The sequence below is a fragment of the Eutrigla gurnardus genome (genome assembly GCF_963514095.1).
Source record: "Eutrigla gurnardus genome assembly, chromosome: 6".
Lineage (NCBI taxonomy): Eukaryota > Metazoa > Chordata > Actinopteri > Perciformes > Triglidae > Eutrigla > Eutrigla gurnardus.
The window spans coordinates 14,692,926-14,709,779 of record NC_139920.1 but is presented as its reverse complement, the minus strand read 5'-3'; the positions used below and the strand labels follow the sequence as shown (position 1 = coordinate 14,709,779).

General features: G+C 40.4%; 2 protein-coding genes across 2 annotated transcripts; one reads left to right on the top strand and one right to left on the bottom strand.

Annotated features, from left to right (window-relative positions):
* The first annotated feature begins 300 nt into the window (after positions 1–300).
* On the top strand, positions 301–3,125 carry cfap144 (cilia and flagella associated protein 144). Its single transcript, XM_084010844.1, has 5 exons — positions 301–340; positions 2,233–2,346; positions 2,480–2,539; positions 2,661–2,764; positions 2,992–3,125. The coding sequence occupies exons 1-5, from the start codon at positions 319–321 to the stop codon at positions 3,085–3,087; spliced, it is 396 nt and encodes a 131-aa protein (XP_083866970.1). The 5' UTR covers positions 301–318; the 3' UTR covers positions 3,088–3,125.
* A 5-nt stretch (positions 3,126–3,130) lies between these two features.
* ebna1bp2 (EBNA1 binding protein 2) lies at positions 3,131–6,837 on the bottom strand. Its single transcript, XM_084010843.1, has 9 exons — positions 6,661–6,837; positions 6,208–6,291; positions 5,798–5,970; positions 5,487–5,610; positions 4,955–5,044; positions 4,600–4,675; positions 4,332–4,422; positions 4,036–4,210; positions 3,131–3,910 (listed from the first exon to the last, which is right to left on the bottom strand). The coding sequence occupies exons 1-9, from the start codon at positions 6,754–6,756 to the stop codon at positions 3,863–3,865; spliced, it is 957 nt and encodes a 318-aa protein (XP_083866969.1). The 5' UTR covers positions 6,757–6,837; the 3' UTR covers positions 3,131–3,862.
* Positions 6,838–16,854: the final 10,017 nt, after the last annotated feature.

Genomic DNA, 16,854 nt, shown 5'->3' with positions numbered 1-16,854 from the left:
TACGCAAACACCACGGGGCACTTGTCACCCACTCGCGCTGAAATCACTGGAATCTGCCCCTGCAGCCCCTCCGGTGTTTGAGTTATTACCTGTTTCCATTATATCTTTCACGGAGAGCCAATAAAGCTTGAATCGGGTTATGAACCAGGAGCTGAACACCTCAACCTTCATTAAGTTGTCTGTGGAGAAGAAATCCACGCACACCAAGGTAGGAACGGGTGGAAACAAAGGGATTGCTTCCAGAGCAGATGGGACAGTGTGAGGGAAGAAAAGCTGGAGGAAGAGGAGGAGGAGGAGGGAAAACCAAACCGAAGGGAAATGGAATGTGAGGAGACAAGTGGTGAGCAGTCAGCGTTGTAACTGTAGCCTTGAAAGTATATCAGTGCACCCAGCGGCAACCACCCGACCACGAGCACTATATACATGATGTAAAGTACTGTTATGTATGTGTGGTCCGTGACAAAGCAGGGAAGTCAAGTGTACTCCAAGACAACGTGAAGAGACGCCACTCTGTGTTTCATCCACACACGCTGCACTGTCACATGCTCACTGGTCATCTCAGCGACGGCTCCACACGTTCTTAGTTTGTTTCTCAGTCGTGTGATCGTGCTTTGGCCAGAAAACAAGTGTGTCTGTGTGTGTGTGTGTGTGTGTGTGTGTGTGTGTGTGTGTGTGTGTGTGTGTGTGTGTGTGTGTGTGTGTGAGTGTGTGTGTGTGTAGAATTCAGATTTATTGCAGTCGTTGTGAGTGAAATGAGAAAAGTGTCTCAACCGTCATCTGTCGCCCAATAAGAGAACATATGCAAGCAGAACAGTGGAAATCCCATTGAACTTTGGACGGGCGACGTTTTCTCACAGTCTGGGTGTATTCATTCATTCAGTGCTCTTTCACTACATTTTGTTAGGTTTGTTTGCTCCAGGCAAACATTTTCAACATGGCACAAAACAGCAGTCAACAGCAGGAAAAGCGATGTTTACTGGGATGAACAAATGACTTCTGGAAGTCGGTGGGAAGACTGCAAAGCTCTGACAGACATGACAGACAGAAAAGGACCTCAGTCAAACATTAGGACAATTAGAGTTGAAATATTGCAGAAATTCTAGCTTTAAAGCTGAATATTTACTGCAGGTTTTTCTGTAAACCATAGAGGATTTAATTTCCTGGTCAGAGAATTAAATAATCTCCCTAAATAAGAAATATGTCTATTAGCAGCAATTTAAACAAATATATTTTAATGTTACTGGAGTCTGACACTCCCCAAAAAGAAATGAGTTTACCTTGTTATGATGTTAAGTCCTGATGATATGTCTGTTAACAGCAAAAATGTGCTTTTGACTTCATGTCATCAAACTGAAAAATACATATGCAAAACACCTGCAGAATAATGTATATTTATTATCAACAAGAATAACCTTGATTTGAGAGCAGATGTTAGCCTTTCATTGCAGAAGTATTCAGCTTCAAACTATGACAAATTCAAGAAAAAATTGCCTACTTAGTTAATTTCTTTAAAAGTAACTTAGTAGGATAACATGTTTTATGTCCATGATTTCCCTACTGTCTGGACTGTGATTTTCATTACCTAGTATTCACATTTAAAATATAAGCATATATGATATATTAAATAGAGTAGAGTGCCTATGAAGTATTGCTTATTTAACTTAAGTAGCCTTCTGGCTAAATCTGGCATATTTACACACATGTTTATTAATATGTTCTGTCCTTGTCAAAGAAAAAAAGAAAAGAAAAAAACAAGTAAAGTAAAAGTCCTACATTCAAAATTAAAGTTAAAAAAATAAATATAATTAAAATATTTTGGCCCACTTCAGCATAAAGTCAAATGAGTTGTAGTCCAGCCTTAATGCGGTGGCTGCTAAAGTACATTTGAATGACTTCATATCTTCAATAAAGTCAAATGAGAGATTTTTTTAACATATTATATGTTCGAAAATGAGTAATTAAACACTATGTCCTCCTATCTATAACTTCCTTAATTAACTTAATGTTGAACTCGAGTAAGTTTGCACCAACGCTGTATGAAGCACGTTTGATGGACTGTTCTCCTCAACAATGATCAAATCTGAGCGCGGAGCTCCACCTTGTGTTCGAGGAACGTTACTGCAACTCGGGGCAGTGTTTACCGTTGCTCGGTAACGAAATCAAATATAGAGTCCCTCTCGTCATCGAAAGCGTCTCTGTTTTGCCAGCTGCTTGTTTTGTTTAACATGGCAGAGAAGGAGAAACCGGATTTGGTCCGTTTCAACGCGATCCACGTGGAGACGATCCGGAAAGAGCAAAGACACCAGAAACTCCACACGGAGTTCAAAATCAATCCACACCGGAAACGTAAGTAAACATAGAGAAAACTATATTTATTAAAACTATCTGACCGTTCTGCCCAACATTTCAATTACACTACTTTTGTACTTTATTTTGTATCTTACCTGTTTTATCACAATGTGTGTCCATTACATGTTAGTACACGTCCTACCAGACAAACCCATGTCTCAGAAACCACCGGAGGTCATCTCAGAGAACTGTAAGTTCATACATTCCCTTTGGACGGATGTAATAACACTAATATTACTAAATATCATTGTGATCTGAAACAAGGTGAAGCAGTTATGGATGATTAACGATTACGCGTTTCCTTTTCCCAGCGGACTTCATTGAGGCCTTCCACAAGGCTCGCCAGAGTCCCACCAAGAAATATGCAACGCCGCAGACTGAGAGTCAGGAGATAGGATGGTTCTCAGATCCACTGGTGAGGAAAACATTGCTTCAACAATTCTTTAAGATTTAACAACAAAAAGGTCGGCAATGTGAGCAGAGATCCTGCACTTAAGCTGGAGGACCTTCATTCAATTACCTTTCAAACTGAAAGAAACCACAGAAGCATGACCATGTTTTCTGCTCTCCTGTAATGCTCATTTCAATCTTTATCCCCAGATCTCACTCTGATGATAATTCTGTCCATTATTTCTTACCCAGATCCCATCGAACCGCAGCGACAGGAGGTTACATTTCTACAGAATCGGCACAGATGTTACCAAACACAACGAATCAGCAATGCGTTCGTCCAATTAGCTCGAGACGGAAAGAAAAACACATCTTGAAACATTGAGCAAAGTATGTCCAGGTGTATTTGTTTAATCATACAAACATACAGGTGTCAACGCCAGAAGCTGCCCTTTAGCAGTCCCATCTTGGCGCATAACGAAAAAGCTCTCAGGGTCAACATTTGCACAGGTCCGTCACATACTCATCATATTCATGAATAGTAAAGGGCAACATTAACAGCTGCTCAATATTGTAAAATGGCATGTCACATGGGAGAGTCAAGGAGGCGAGTTAAAAAAAATAAACGGAATAAACTCAGCAGAGGGCACACAATGTTGAGGTGTAAATCACAGGAAGTGGCTTTAAAACCAGTTCATCAAAAAGGCGTATGGAAACATGTATTCTGTCCACAGACGGTACAGATTGATGTAACGACGATCCAGGGAGGAAAACACATGTTGTTAACATTCAAAATCTCACTTTTTGGAAAACAACCGTGGTGCAGGTATGTAGTCCACTCTTGGATTTACCATTTCAGCAAATAGAGAACTTTTCTTCTCCTGGTCATGTCCTTGAGATAGCTTCCTTAATACGACAGGACATCCCTCTCTCCCTCTGTGGCTTCAATTGTCCTCCGTATCGATCCAGATTCAATTGATGGAAGGCTTGCTATACAAAAAGGGGAGAAGAAAGGCCCACATTCTCCCAGGTGTCTCCTGATGTAAATGGGCGAGAGACTGGGGAGCAGGTGAGGAAAATCCTGCCTAGCAACAAGGTCCAAGTCCAGCCTGTTGACCAGTTTTTATGAACGAGACTTGATCTTCTTGCGCACAGACTTGCCCGGGCGTTTCTGAAAAACAAAGTGGAAAAAAATGTCAGTACAAACACAGTAAATCTAGTAGCTATGTACATTTTGGATTATTTCTCTACATTTAATAAAATCAGCCAGTATTATTTTTTGTCTGTGTGACTTACATTTTGATTTCCTCCCTTGGCGCCCTTTCTCCCACCCTTGCTGCCCTTTGCATTTGCCACTTTGGCTCGGAAACTGGAGACATCATTGTGGCTGTCCTTGGTGTTCCACTTCCTTCCACTCTTCTTGCCTCCGAAGCCAAACCTCTGGTCTTTGTACTTCCTCTTGGCATTGGGACTGTCAAGTTAACAGTAATAGGTTAAGCTTTTTGGGAAAATGCCACAGAAGTCAAGAGTTGTGAAATATTATACTTGATATTTATGATAGTAGTGTGCACAGCTGACACATAACACCGTACCCCTTCTTGTTTGCCACCTTCTTGGGTCCCTGAGAGGAGTCTTTACCCTTTTTCTTGTCTCCTTCCAAGAAATCCAGCTTGTCGGTCATTCCTAGGAGTGAGGACGAATAGAAATGTTAAATGTTGATCTGAAAACATTCTCACACTTGATGTGCAGTTCATCTCATCTATGTTAACCGTCAACATTTTACAGGATTTTCATCACTTCTGAGTGTGGAGGGAAAGTTATGAATGAATAAAACTCACAGATCCAAACCAAAAACCTCACCTTTCTGGTATTTCTTTACAGCAGTCATCATTGCTTTCTTCTCTTTCTGCCTCTTCTGAATCACTTCCACTTGGACCTTGTATACATTAAAAGAAATCATGTTAATATCTTCACAGCAAAGGAGGAAATGTGGTCTCTGTTAGTTTCTGATGAAGTAGCCTTAAATCAAAGGGTGAAACCCCCATAAGGCACTGGTTTCTGCATGCTTCCCATTATTATTACACACCAATGATAACCAGTGTAGTCAACACACACGTGTCACTATATCCTACATGTAAGGAAGCTACTGTGAAGACCCCAATAACAAGACCTTTTAGACATGGAAGAGGAATAACCTTTTAAAATGGACACCAACCTTTTTGCCAAACTTCCTTTGCTCACGCAGCTTCTTGGCCTTCTCCGACTTCTCCAGGTTCATCTGCTTTGTGATCAGCTTTTTCCTGATCTGGACAGAGGAACAGAAAACATTTTTGTTTGAGTCAATATTTGGAGTTGAGACTTAAAATAATATTTACAATTATTAGAACATGAGTAGGTAGGTAAAAAATGAATTTGAGGCCGATTACATTGCCTGCAATACCATAGTTGTTTTACATTACAGCATGTTTTTCTTTTCATTGCGTTTTTTCACAATTTTTCAACTCTTAAATTCAGCTGGGAGCTTCACTTCAACTGACAAATATTTGGAGAAACTTTAAAATGTTCAACTAGAGACAGAACTTTGTGTGTATGTCAAACAAAGTATAGAAAAAAGAATGATTGAGGTATCTGTATCGAAATCAAGATATCAGAATCCACATCTGCACTATCCTCTACATTTCAATGCTGTGGAACTGATGAGGGATCATCTTATCCTTTTCACGTGTAACGTTCAAGAACCGACTCACCTTCTGCATCTGCTGATCGGACTTGGCCATCTCTGCAAAGTAATCGTCGGGCCTCTTGGTGGCTATGCCATGCTTGCTCAGGAGAGGCAATGCATCTAGAACAGTAGCTTGAGCTTGACGGTAGCTATAAATAGAAAACAGAGATGTTCCATGAAGAAGCTCAACTGGCACTCTGTGGCAGGGTTAGATGTTTAAAAGCATGTAGAAAAATCCATATACCCTCAAATAAAGCAACAAAGCAAGTCACAATGTGTAAATGAGTTCAATTATATTTTTACCATCACATTTTGCATCATATTATGGTCACTCACAAAAACATCTCTCTCTGGAAATCATCATCTGCACTGACATCTCCATCTTTCACGTTTGGCACTTTCCCTTCAACTGTGGAAAGAGTGTCTTCAGCTGGTGGGTTGGTCATATCCAACCTCTCCACCCAGGGGAGGTCTCTGCGGAAGTCGGCGAGGCACTGTTTCAAACCCTCCTGCAACACACAAGCCACATATTGTATTGGCAACATGTAAAAGAAGCACAAGCAACAACAGTTGCATGATTTGTTTATTATTTTCACATTCTCAAAAAAGCATCACCAAAAAGCTGGGTAACTATTACATTAAACCATGATTTATTAACTATATTATGTAGATGCCATAACTAGAAATATAGCTGGGCCGGAAATTAAAATATTTCAAGGCTTGAATGAATGAATAAATGCACTCACCACATTGTTAACACACTTTTTGCGTTCATCCACCAAAACGTTCATCCCTGGTTTCAACAGCCCCGCTGCGAAGGCTTCTTGGAGCTAAAGGAAACACAATGTGGTTAGGTATGACTATAGTATACTGTGTTGTGCCACCAGACGCACTCAATGCCAGTGTATGAACACACGCGCGCGCACACGCACGCACGTCAAACCCTAACCGTCGTATTGAATCCTATTCAGAATCGCGTTTATTGCCAAGTAAGTATAAGAAAAATCCAAAATACTGACCTGGGAATGAGTTAAAGTTAACAGAATGAGATAACATTAACGTTATAATAATATGTTTCGTCCTTATCTCACGCATAACTACACTGTAAACAAAAACAATGTTCGGCACATTGAATCTTACGGCTGTTAGCTTCGGCTTGCTAAGGTTAGCCAATGTTAGCATGTGAACAGTTGGCTCACCTCATCGTCTGATAATTCACTGTTTTCCTCCTCGGACTCCTGTCCGAGCAGTGACTCCTCGTCTGCTGACTCCATGGTGCTACTATCGATAATCATAAGATGCCAATATGTGACCGAGTGGCCTGTAAACTCCTAAATTAAAGCAGACACTGCTCCACACATGTACAGAGCGTTTCACGTGGGGAGGAAGTGACGTAGAGGAACGGCGTCGAGTGTTGTACCAACACAGTCCACCGGCGGAAAACGTGTGAAATTAGAGGTTCCTACATGGGGAGGAAATCTAATATGGTATAATGTGGTGGCTTTTAGGGTTATATATAATTGTACTATTACTACTTATCGAGAGTACGTTTTTAGAAAATGTACAATCGTATACATTTTTATTTTATGAAAAATCCACACTTACTCATAATTATTATGTTATTATTGCATTTCTCGAATGACTGAAACATGACATGAGTATTAAACGTATAAACCAGAGATTTAATCCCGGAAACTCAGGTTAAATAAGCAAAACAAAGTTTGCGGGTGTGTAATGTCAACAGACTCCTCTTGGAGGTGCTGTTGTGCACCTGTGCAGATAGTGATGTTCAAGATATTGAAGGTTCATTTCTATGTCACAACAACACAGGCATGCGCATTGAAGTTTGTAGGTCTGCATTCTACACACACACACACACACACACACACACACACACACACACACACACACACACACACACACACACACATACAGAGCATATGTATAACTATATAAATATAATATAATAAACTATATACACTTATAGTTGTATATAGCCAAAGAATAAAATATATTAGAGGATTAGGTTAAATTGTGAATGTCCCAATTGGTTTGGCACAATTCTCAAATTATAATGACTATTTTCAAAACAACATGCGCAAACCTCCAAACCACTGCACTGGTTCACAACAGATTTGAATGTCTCATTTGATTATATCTTACAGATCAAAACGTATTATGTTGCTTCTCAGTTGAATGTTCTCTTCAAAACATGTATAGAGGCAGTCTGTCAGGTGAAACTTGAACTTCACTTACAAATGGGGAGTTTGTTCCATCTCACGCCAACCAATCACACGCTATCTCAAGTAAGCTGTACTTTTTATGAGTATGGCTGTTTGTGAACATGGAGGAACCTGGTCAGGTAAATAATGAATGGGGGCAACTTCCTGCTCGAAGAAGAGGAAGAGGAGTATGGACACTTTGTGGTGTCGTGAAGGGAAGACAGTTGCTTTAGGTAAATAAAAAAAATAACGTAACAGTTTCCATGGAAATATGAGTGCAGTGTTTAATACTGTTTTTAGTTTGATACACAATAGCATTCAGTTCACTGGGCAAAAATAACATTCTAGTAAACATTCAGGGTCAATTCAAAAAATAGGACAAACCTGAAATGTGGATAAGGAGCATTTCCAGAGTCCACTGCCGTATAGTGAAAATCTAAACACTCTGACACCATTATTTACACATCGCTAAGGGAACCTTTCATTTGGAAGGCGGTGACCTTTTATATGAGACAAGAACTTTGTTTTGAAGCTTTGAAGTCAAATATTTTGAGTGAGTTATGACCTTTTGCAGGTGAGCTATGGGAGCTATGGTGTTGTGTTGGACCATAGAAGCTATTTTGACAAAAGCACCTCAGGTGTTAACCTCATCAAGAAAGAAACTATCACGTTTCCAAAGCTCTCTTTCCAAGTCAATTCCTGTCACTTTGACGTGGCACGGTTGATAGAAATGTCTGCAGTGTTGGCCCGCTGTCACTGTAGCGAGGACAAGACAGCTGAGGCCTGCAGCTCATATTCACATACCGTCATTCATTTAACAGGAGACTCCGCTAATTAGATATGTAGGCTACTTTTCCTAACTGAACGTCTTTAATCACAGAGAGAGAACAGATTTCCCAGGGTGGCCATGTTATTGTTTCTCATTATTTTCCATAAGTGACTGCAAATGTATCTCCTCGTAAATAGTTGGGGGATACCAATCGTCTCGCTCAAATCCTTCGCCTTTACATTCATTTGGATGTTTGTAAAGGAGAGCGATGTCAGTGAAGTACAGTGAGAAGGTCAGAGTTACTTCTCCAATCTTCAGCAATATCATGATACACAGTAGTAAGAAAAACAATGGAAATCAAAATCATTCACTTTTACGTTGCGTGAAGACAGTTTGAAGTCATCTTTTGTACTCACGTCGTGTGCAGAGGGCTGGAGCGTGCACATGCTGAATGCTAATGTTGTGCTTCGGCCCGGTGACCATGAGAGTAACTGGAATTGACTAAAGGTGGTATTAAAAGTTATTAGCCATGATAGTGTACATATTGCATTACATTATCATTGATTGTTGGGGCTAGCGCAACCAATATGTGCTGTCATTTAGTGTCAGACATATCAAATAACACGGGGAAAAAAACATGCCCATGTGAAAATGGGACTCCCTGTCTAAAAGGTCATTTGTTATCTTCTCTGTATTGCGAGAGGACAGATATAAAAAGAAAACAGAGAAGTTCATCTGCAGGATTTCCTTTAAACTACAGTAACAGATCATGAATGATTAACATACCTCTAATCAGAAATGGTTTATAACTGGCATCATAACAATCATTTCCCATTTTGCATTGTTCTGCTTGTTGTCTATGTTTTTTCTTGTCAGCAAACTGTTTTTCAAATAAACATGTAGAGCCTGTCAAAATGCATGTGAGACAGGACACAAGCTTTGGAGTTTCCTAGTCAATTAACAATCAAATAACTTCACAAGATGCTGTCCTGCAACCAAATGTGTCAGAGGTCTTCAGCGTTTTTAGGCCAAGGACCCCCAAAGCTTATAGTGACCCAGTGGAGGGACCCCCTATTACATATCATATAATATTGTGTTCCTTATTAAACATCACTATTTCTCAACATAATATTAAACAAAAATAAAGATTTATATTTGCTTAATATAGGTTGAATTTGTGTTGTATTTTTGGACATATTTAAATTTTTAGAAGAAAGAAATTTGGAATCACATATTTGGGGGACCCCCTGCATTAACTCTGTGGACCCCCTAGGGGTCCCGGACCCCCTGTTGAAGATCTCTGTGTTATATTATTATTTCCAATACTTCCTTCCCTGCACAGCACTCTGCTGCTATTCTGCGTTATTGACAGTTTGAATCATCCTCTTTTTGAACAAACAGGAGCACCTCAACCTGAACGAGCTCGTGCAGCTCTCTTCTTAATGACAGGCTCATTTTCTTATAACCGCACTATGACAGAGATACAAAAGTAAGTGTTCCCCTCTGTATTTTTACACAGGCAAGTGGGTTTTTGGGTTACACTGACATGCTTGTGATTTAACAGACTTAAGACCTTAAGAGTTCCTTTTAATGATCAGTCAGTGATTATAGCATGAATGAAATTACTATAGAGATTAGGCATTAAGATTTAGAGCATTTTTTTCACTACTTTTTCCTAAATATGTCATTATTATTATTATTATTTTAGAGCGCTGGAGAACACTAGCTGTGGATAGACAGAAGGATTTCTGTGATGAGCACTATTCATTTAAGATGTCATCGTTCTCTTTCAGTGGCTTATCCTCCAAGTCCTCAAAGTAGGAACTGACTGTTCCCCTGAGAGTGACTTTCTCATTGTTCTGATTGAAATCAGTATTTACGATGTGTAATTCCTCCATTCTCTGCATGGTCAGATGCTCAATCTGAGACATATTCAAAAAGGAAAAATACCATCATTTCCATTTCTGTCATCATAATCGCTTGAGCTAGACAGTAATGTGGTCCATTGAATTTGCATCTCTCTGTCACTCTCCGTCTCAGACCGACGGGACACTTCCTGACAGCAGATTGAAAAGAAGTTGGATTCACTCTGTCAAGCTCCTCGCAGAGTTATTCCTGGCTGCTGGAGCTTGGGACGAAAAAAGAACACAGTCATGAATGTCTGGGCCTAAATTGAATCAGTGGATTAGCTCCGATATGGCACTCAATCAGCCCGAGAAGATTTGTAGACGTGGGAATAAACAATAGTCTGGAAAAAATGACTTGGAATAATAGTTTGGGTCATTTCCTACCAATCTGTTCTTGAGAAGAGATGAAGCAATCTGACTTTTCTAGTCCCGATACCGATACTATACCTTGGCTCAGCTTTTAATAAGCTGAAGGCCTCACTGTGTGGAAGTGACTGGGATCTGGATGTAAAACAACATAGAACTAATAAATGTATTGAATTGTTATTTATGGAAATAATGCTATCCAATACCAGATCAGCCTATTTGATGTCCGATATCAGTATGGGTGATTCTCTAAAATTAACTGGATGTTCATTCCCTCTTCCTCCATCCATGACGTGAATGTTGAAGAGTTGGTGTATTCCTGTGCATCACTCTGTCCCTCACCAGCCACATGCCAACGCATTCTGACTCCGATGCAATGCCACAACGCTCTACATCCTCCTCTAGTCAGTTTTGCATATGTCAGTCACGGCGTGTCAATGTTGACTGACACACACTGGCGGTCTTTGCTGGGTGTTTGTAATACCACTGTCATGGTAACCGTGTAAGTGAACAATAGTGAAGATTTGCAGAAGCGACAAGAGGGGACGTTACTCTTGAAGCAGAGTAATCCTCATGCCTGCCATCGACAACGACTATATGTCTATTTTTATATTCTTATTCCTATTTATTTATAAATATATGTTTTTATCCCCTAATCCCATGTTCACTGAGTGGAGTGAACAAAGTAAGAATTTCATTGTGCATGGATGACAATAAATATCTTATGTGAATGTCATCGTTTCCCGATCTCCTTTCTGAAATGAAGCCATTACGGCTCCATCATCAGCAACGGCTTCTCACATTTCCATGTTTGGGTGAAAGCGAGGTGTCCAAGTACAGTAGGAATATGTTGCTGATGTTGCAGTTTGGTTTGATTAGAGTGCATTATATTTGCTCCTTTGCAGCTGAGCTTCAATGATGAAACCACTTTTAGATAGCTTTTGCAAACACTCAATAAATAGAAATGTAGTCGATGTAGTCGTTACAAAAAAAATGCTGTTTGGACATTTTTTTTGCAAAATTCTGGACATGTCTCAGCAATGTTGGGCATTTATCTAAAATGCTGTTGTGTCATTCTCTTCAACCTCCCATTAAGCCATAGACACATTTGGTGTGGAGTGAGGACATACAGTGCAAAGTGCATCTGTGCGAAGATAAGTCACTCCAAATAGTCCTCATAGACACCATGTAATATACTCAGAACAAATTACAAAGTGCTTTTGCAATTCAGCATAAACCACCAGGTGAAGTAATAATTAAGTCCTTTGTGGAAATAGTTTCCATAGATCCACGATGCGTCAAAGCAGAAGCAAGCAGCCCTGGTCTGGGAATAGGACATAGTGCATGGTGGGAAATGAGAGTCCTTAATAAACAGACTTAAAAAAGTAATTTGTGCATTGACTTAAATCACAAGGGACAGCAGTTTTATTTATTAAAGCTTCTACAGATGGTCTTCTTTTGATTCCCTGGCTGAAAATCAGTTTGTGCTTTCTAGAAAATGTATCATAGGCTACATTCAAATGGAAAAATGCCATCTTGTTAGCAACAAGCCCATAAGATGTGTAAGCAGCAAGTTATTTGTGCTTTTTGCTGTGCTACACAACTATTCCTCTCCTCTCCTTTTGAGATGGACTATTATGTCCAAAGGATTTCACCATCCCATTGGTGGAAACATGCAGCACAGTTATTTGTAATGAAACGTCTTCATCTGAAAAGAGTCGCAGGACAACTGAAAAAGCAAACGTGAAAAGAGATGTGACCCCACTCTCTCACATTTAATTTATAAATTGCTTTAAAGGGCACTTTATTTTGAAAAGAAGCAGAGTGGCGGTGTTTGGTATGAGTTTCGGTTGCCTCCTCATTTTATGCACACGGTGTACTCCTCTCCTGAAGGTGGACGTGATAAGAGATCCTTTAAATCAATAATGGAAATCTAACAACAAGGCAATAGTGGTGCAAGATGACCACAGCTAGTGAGTGGCAAACAACATGTCCATAAAAAAGATAGATTTTTCCTTGAAAAAAAAAAAAAAAAAAAAAAACGGTTTCTATGGTTTATCCACATAACAAATTCTTAAGGTCCAGTGGCAGCCCCTATTGGCTAAAATGTGTATTCCACCTCACACATCCTGATGACTTTGCTGTTGTTTAGGAAGCAGCCTTTGTTCAGTAAGCTCTTTTCATATCTTCACCCCTTATTAAACAAGCAGATACTGCTTGTACTGATCCTTAGTATATTTTTGCGTCATTCAAAAGCACTGCATACATTTTCATGCAAATACTGTTTTATATGAGCTTCAACACGCCTGCACACAATGAGAATTAGTAGGCTTCATAAAGCTGCATGGTTTGCTTTCATGGGAGCGTTTCACTCTGCAGCCAATCAGTGTGTTATTTCCCCATAAGGCAGGTGTTCTATTGCCCAGCAGAGACATTTTATGTATCAGCACTTCTCCGTGACTTTCCCTATTCTCTCCCCTCCCATCATCTGCTTTCTCCTTGTTTAAATGAAGTGAAAATTGCATACTTGCAGTGCAGTGTCCTAGCGGATCACCGGGCTAGGACGCTGCACTGAATACAGTAAACTGAGATTGAAGAAATCACTTTGTTTTCTGTGCACCAAAGCAAGTTGAACGACAGACTTCCCAAAATTCGGTGTAGTCTTTAAAAATAAAAGGTATGGCATTTTGGTAAAGAATCATAGACGGCTGCTGAGCTGCAACGATGGAGGCCATCCCTGTTTAAATTAATCTGTGTGGAGCTTTTGGGATTTGATCTCGAGAGGTCTCCTGGTGGACTTTAATTAAACGTTTGGAGGCGAATTCTCTCCCAGCTTTCCTCTCTCCTCCTCTCCTTCATTCCTCCACTTCTGCGTCCTCTATCCTGACACTGATTAGAAGTGAAGAGACAAATTAATCGGGGGAGAGCCAGGTTGCCAGCTTTCTGTGACGGAGGACATCCACGGAATTTTGAAGGGAAATGCGACGTCAACTTCCATCAGTGCTAAAGGGGGCCGTTTCTGTGTGTGTGTGTGTGTGTGTGTGTGTGTGTGTGTGTGTGTGTGTGTGTGTGTGTTTGAGTCCAAATGGGTAGGAGCAGCGTGGAGCTCATGCATAATCACCTTATTATATCCCTGTGAATGAAATAGTGAATTGATCTGATTAGAGGTTGGATGGAAGGAGGAGGCGAGGGGAGAGGCCTGGCATGTAGAGCAGCTCCCTCTGAAAGGAGGAGGAAAGAGAAGGAAGGGAGGAAGAAGAGTGGGACAAGGGAGGAGGAAGAAGGGGAGGATGAGGCAGAGGAAGGAGGAGCAAGTTGACGAAAGAAATGGAGGATGAACAGAGCGGAGGCTAAAAGAGGAGATGAGAATCACAATTACACCCGTTAGTGATCAAAATCATTCCCCATCTTGTTATCTGTTTATTTCACACAAACAGCAAACCATCAAGCGGTGTCTGATAGAATCACATGAGCTGTTTGCCTTGAGATGTTTCAGTTTAAATTTTCATCAGCACTTGAGGACGTCTTCCCATGCTGGATTAAAATGTTTTAAATTAAAAATTGTGTGATACGATGTGTGTCAGCTCCTTAGAGAATCTTAATGGACCTCAAGGTGCGATTAATTAATGGCATCCGGGATCAAGAACAGACTCTGATTTTCAACAAAGGGGGTTGAGAACTCTCTTAAGTGCTTTAATAAAAGGACATTTTAGGAAAAAAAGCAAAAAGGGGGAAATCCCAGAACAGGGCAGCCATACATCCAGGGCAGAGGAAGATTTGGAAACAAAAGCAATCTTCATACTCGGGAGGGCGACAGGAGGAAAGCATGCTGGAAAGCTGGACATGCAGCCCAGAGATAATGTGGCGGGGAAGCGGCATGTGATCAGGTGTGTATATGCTGGGTGACTGATTGGAGATGAGGTGCAGGTGTGATGAGTGCAGTGGCAGGAAAGCGAACAATGTCGGGAAGTGAAGCAGGAATCCATGAACAAAGTGTATGAAAAACAAAAATAAAACAGGAAGTGAGAGTTCACCCACCAGTATGTAAGTGAGATTTAAGAGCAAAACAAAGCAAAACAGACTCTCTTTCTCTACCTATGAACACCATGTGATACTGTATGCTCAAAAGCTCCGGGACAGATACAGAATGGATCTTGTTGTGAAAGTCTTTTCTCAGCTGCAACATGAGCTCATGGGAGGCCTTATGAATATTATCTAAGTTCTAAGGTCATTTAAAGCCATGTTACCATGATGTTTAGGTAATACAACTATTTTGATGGCGTTAGGAGAAGCATCATGTTTTTGCTTAAAAGTTGTATGTAAACTACATAAAATATGTAGATTATCAGCGTAACATAAATGTGAAAATTAGTCAAAAATGTCACTAATCTTTAATTCAGTCAACAAGACTTTTGGATTCATACAGAACACAAACACTGGTCTCCTGGGTGAAAGTCCAGTGTTTCCCCCCCCTCTAAGAAATTTTTATCCTATCATGCCACGGCCTCATATTCACAAGAATGGGTTTACATTGCAGTCAGTTTGGAATAAACACTATGAAATGACACACTGAAAGCCAGAATGCTATTGGGATATCAAGCAAAATCACTTAAGAAATTGTAGCGTTATCATACGCCACTTTGTGAGATGAGGCTTCGGACAACAGCTGTTTCCAGGTATAGCATGACCTTCAAATCTCACGTTAATAGAATATTTTTTCCAGAATAGATCAACTTGAGCACAGAAAGACAGAGCCAGCCTGGGAGGAATATTACATCATTCTGTCTTAATTTGTGTCCCTGGAGTTGTTCAGCTGCAGACAATTGTGCGCCAGTAAACGGTATTTACAATGAGGAACTGCTACACTGTAACGTGGAACCGGCACAAATACAGAAAGGCGACTCTGGATCGTTGTGGAACCATATGGCTAGTCTTCACACCAACACAAACACTTTTTTATTTTGTTTACCTGCTTAACATTTTATCCTGTCCTACTTTCCCTCCGAAAAAGTCTGGATTCACCACAGACGGGTGTGTGCACACACGTCCAACACACATCACCATGTCAGCAATTCTCTGGGAGGCACGGCAGTAGATCATAATTAGAGCCAATCAAAGAGAAGCGTACAGCCTGTTACTTCCTGCCAGCCAGGCAGCCAGTTAGTCCATCTGGCCATACTTAGAGCTTCTGTGCTCAGCTAACTCTCGCACAACAGCTAATAGATTGCTTTCATTTAAAGGGAATGATTAGAATGCATGTTCTGGCAGCAAAGTGAACACACACACATGGTTTCTTGACACCACAATTGAACACAAATCCTGTTGTGTGTGTGTGTGTAGTTGCTTTGTATTAGCGACATTGTGGGGACATGAATCTGTTCACACAGTCACATTGTGGGGACTATGCTTCCTTGTGGGGACACACAATGCAGGACTTGGTTTGAAGGTTAGGGTAAGGTTACAGGAAATGTAAGTCAATGTAACATCCTCTTAAGTCATGTAAACAGTTATATCTATGATACTGTATGGGGACCACTAACTGACCGTGGGACACTTTCCTCTTTTACCACCACATCTGTTCCTCCTTTCTTTCTTTTCTTCTCCCTGACCACTCTTCTCCAGCCAATCTCTCCTTCTTTCACAGTCTCATTGTTCACTCATTTATCTCCCGGTTTTTGATTACCGCTCAGGTTTTCCATCCTTTAGCGCCTCCTTACAACATATTGCTCCTTCTCTGCTGTTGTTATACGGTAAAATGGTGATTTTTTTCAGGAGCATGAAGCTCGCTTACTGTCTACTGTCCCTCCATTATTCTTTAATATTTAATATGAATGTAATATCCTCATGCTGGTCAGGCCCTGGCCCTGGTGAGACCCACAGGATTGCCTGAATTCATGCATTGGTAGCTTGTCGGGAAAACTTGAATGGTCGTATTCACAGGGGTCCCTTGACCGTTCATCTTAAGATATCTGAATAAAAATGGGGTTCAATATGTACTCACAAGTCTCATCTTTACAGACATGCCCAGTTTTTGTTAATCCCATATACATTCTGGCTAAAACTGTTGTTTGTATGCAGTTTTCTCAAAATGGTGTATTTGAATGTTTGTAAATTACAATCTTTGAATTG

Coding starts and splice junctions, on each gene's coding strand:
- cfap144 (XM_084010844.1), top strand. CDS start 319: ATGGAATGTGAGGAGACAAGTG. Junction 341..2,232: donor GGAATGTGAGGAGACAAGTG/GTGAGCAGTCAG, acceptor TTAACATGGCAG/AGAAGGAGAAACCGGATTTG. Junction 2,347..2,479: donor AATCAATCCACACCGGAAAC/GTAAGTAAACAT, acceptor ATTACATGTTAG/TACACGTCCTACCAGACAAA.
- ebna1bp2 (XM_084010843.1), bottom strand. CDS start 6,756: ATGATTATCGATAGTAGCACCATGGAGTCAGCAGACGAGGAGTCACTG. Junction 5,971..6,207: donor AAAAGTGTGTTAACAATGTG/GTGAGTGCATTT, acceptor TGTGTGTTGCAG/GAGGGTTTGAAACAGTGCCT. Junction 4,676..4,954: donor AAAGGAAGTTTGGCAAAAAG/GTTGGTGTCCAT, acceptor AATGTATACAAG/GTCCAAGTGGAAGTGATTCA.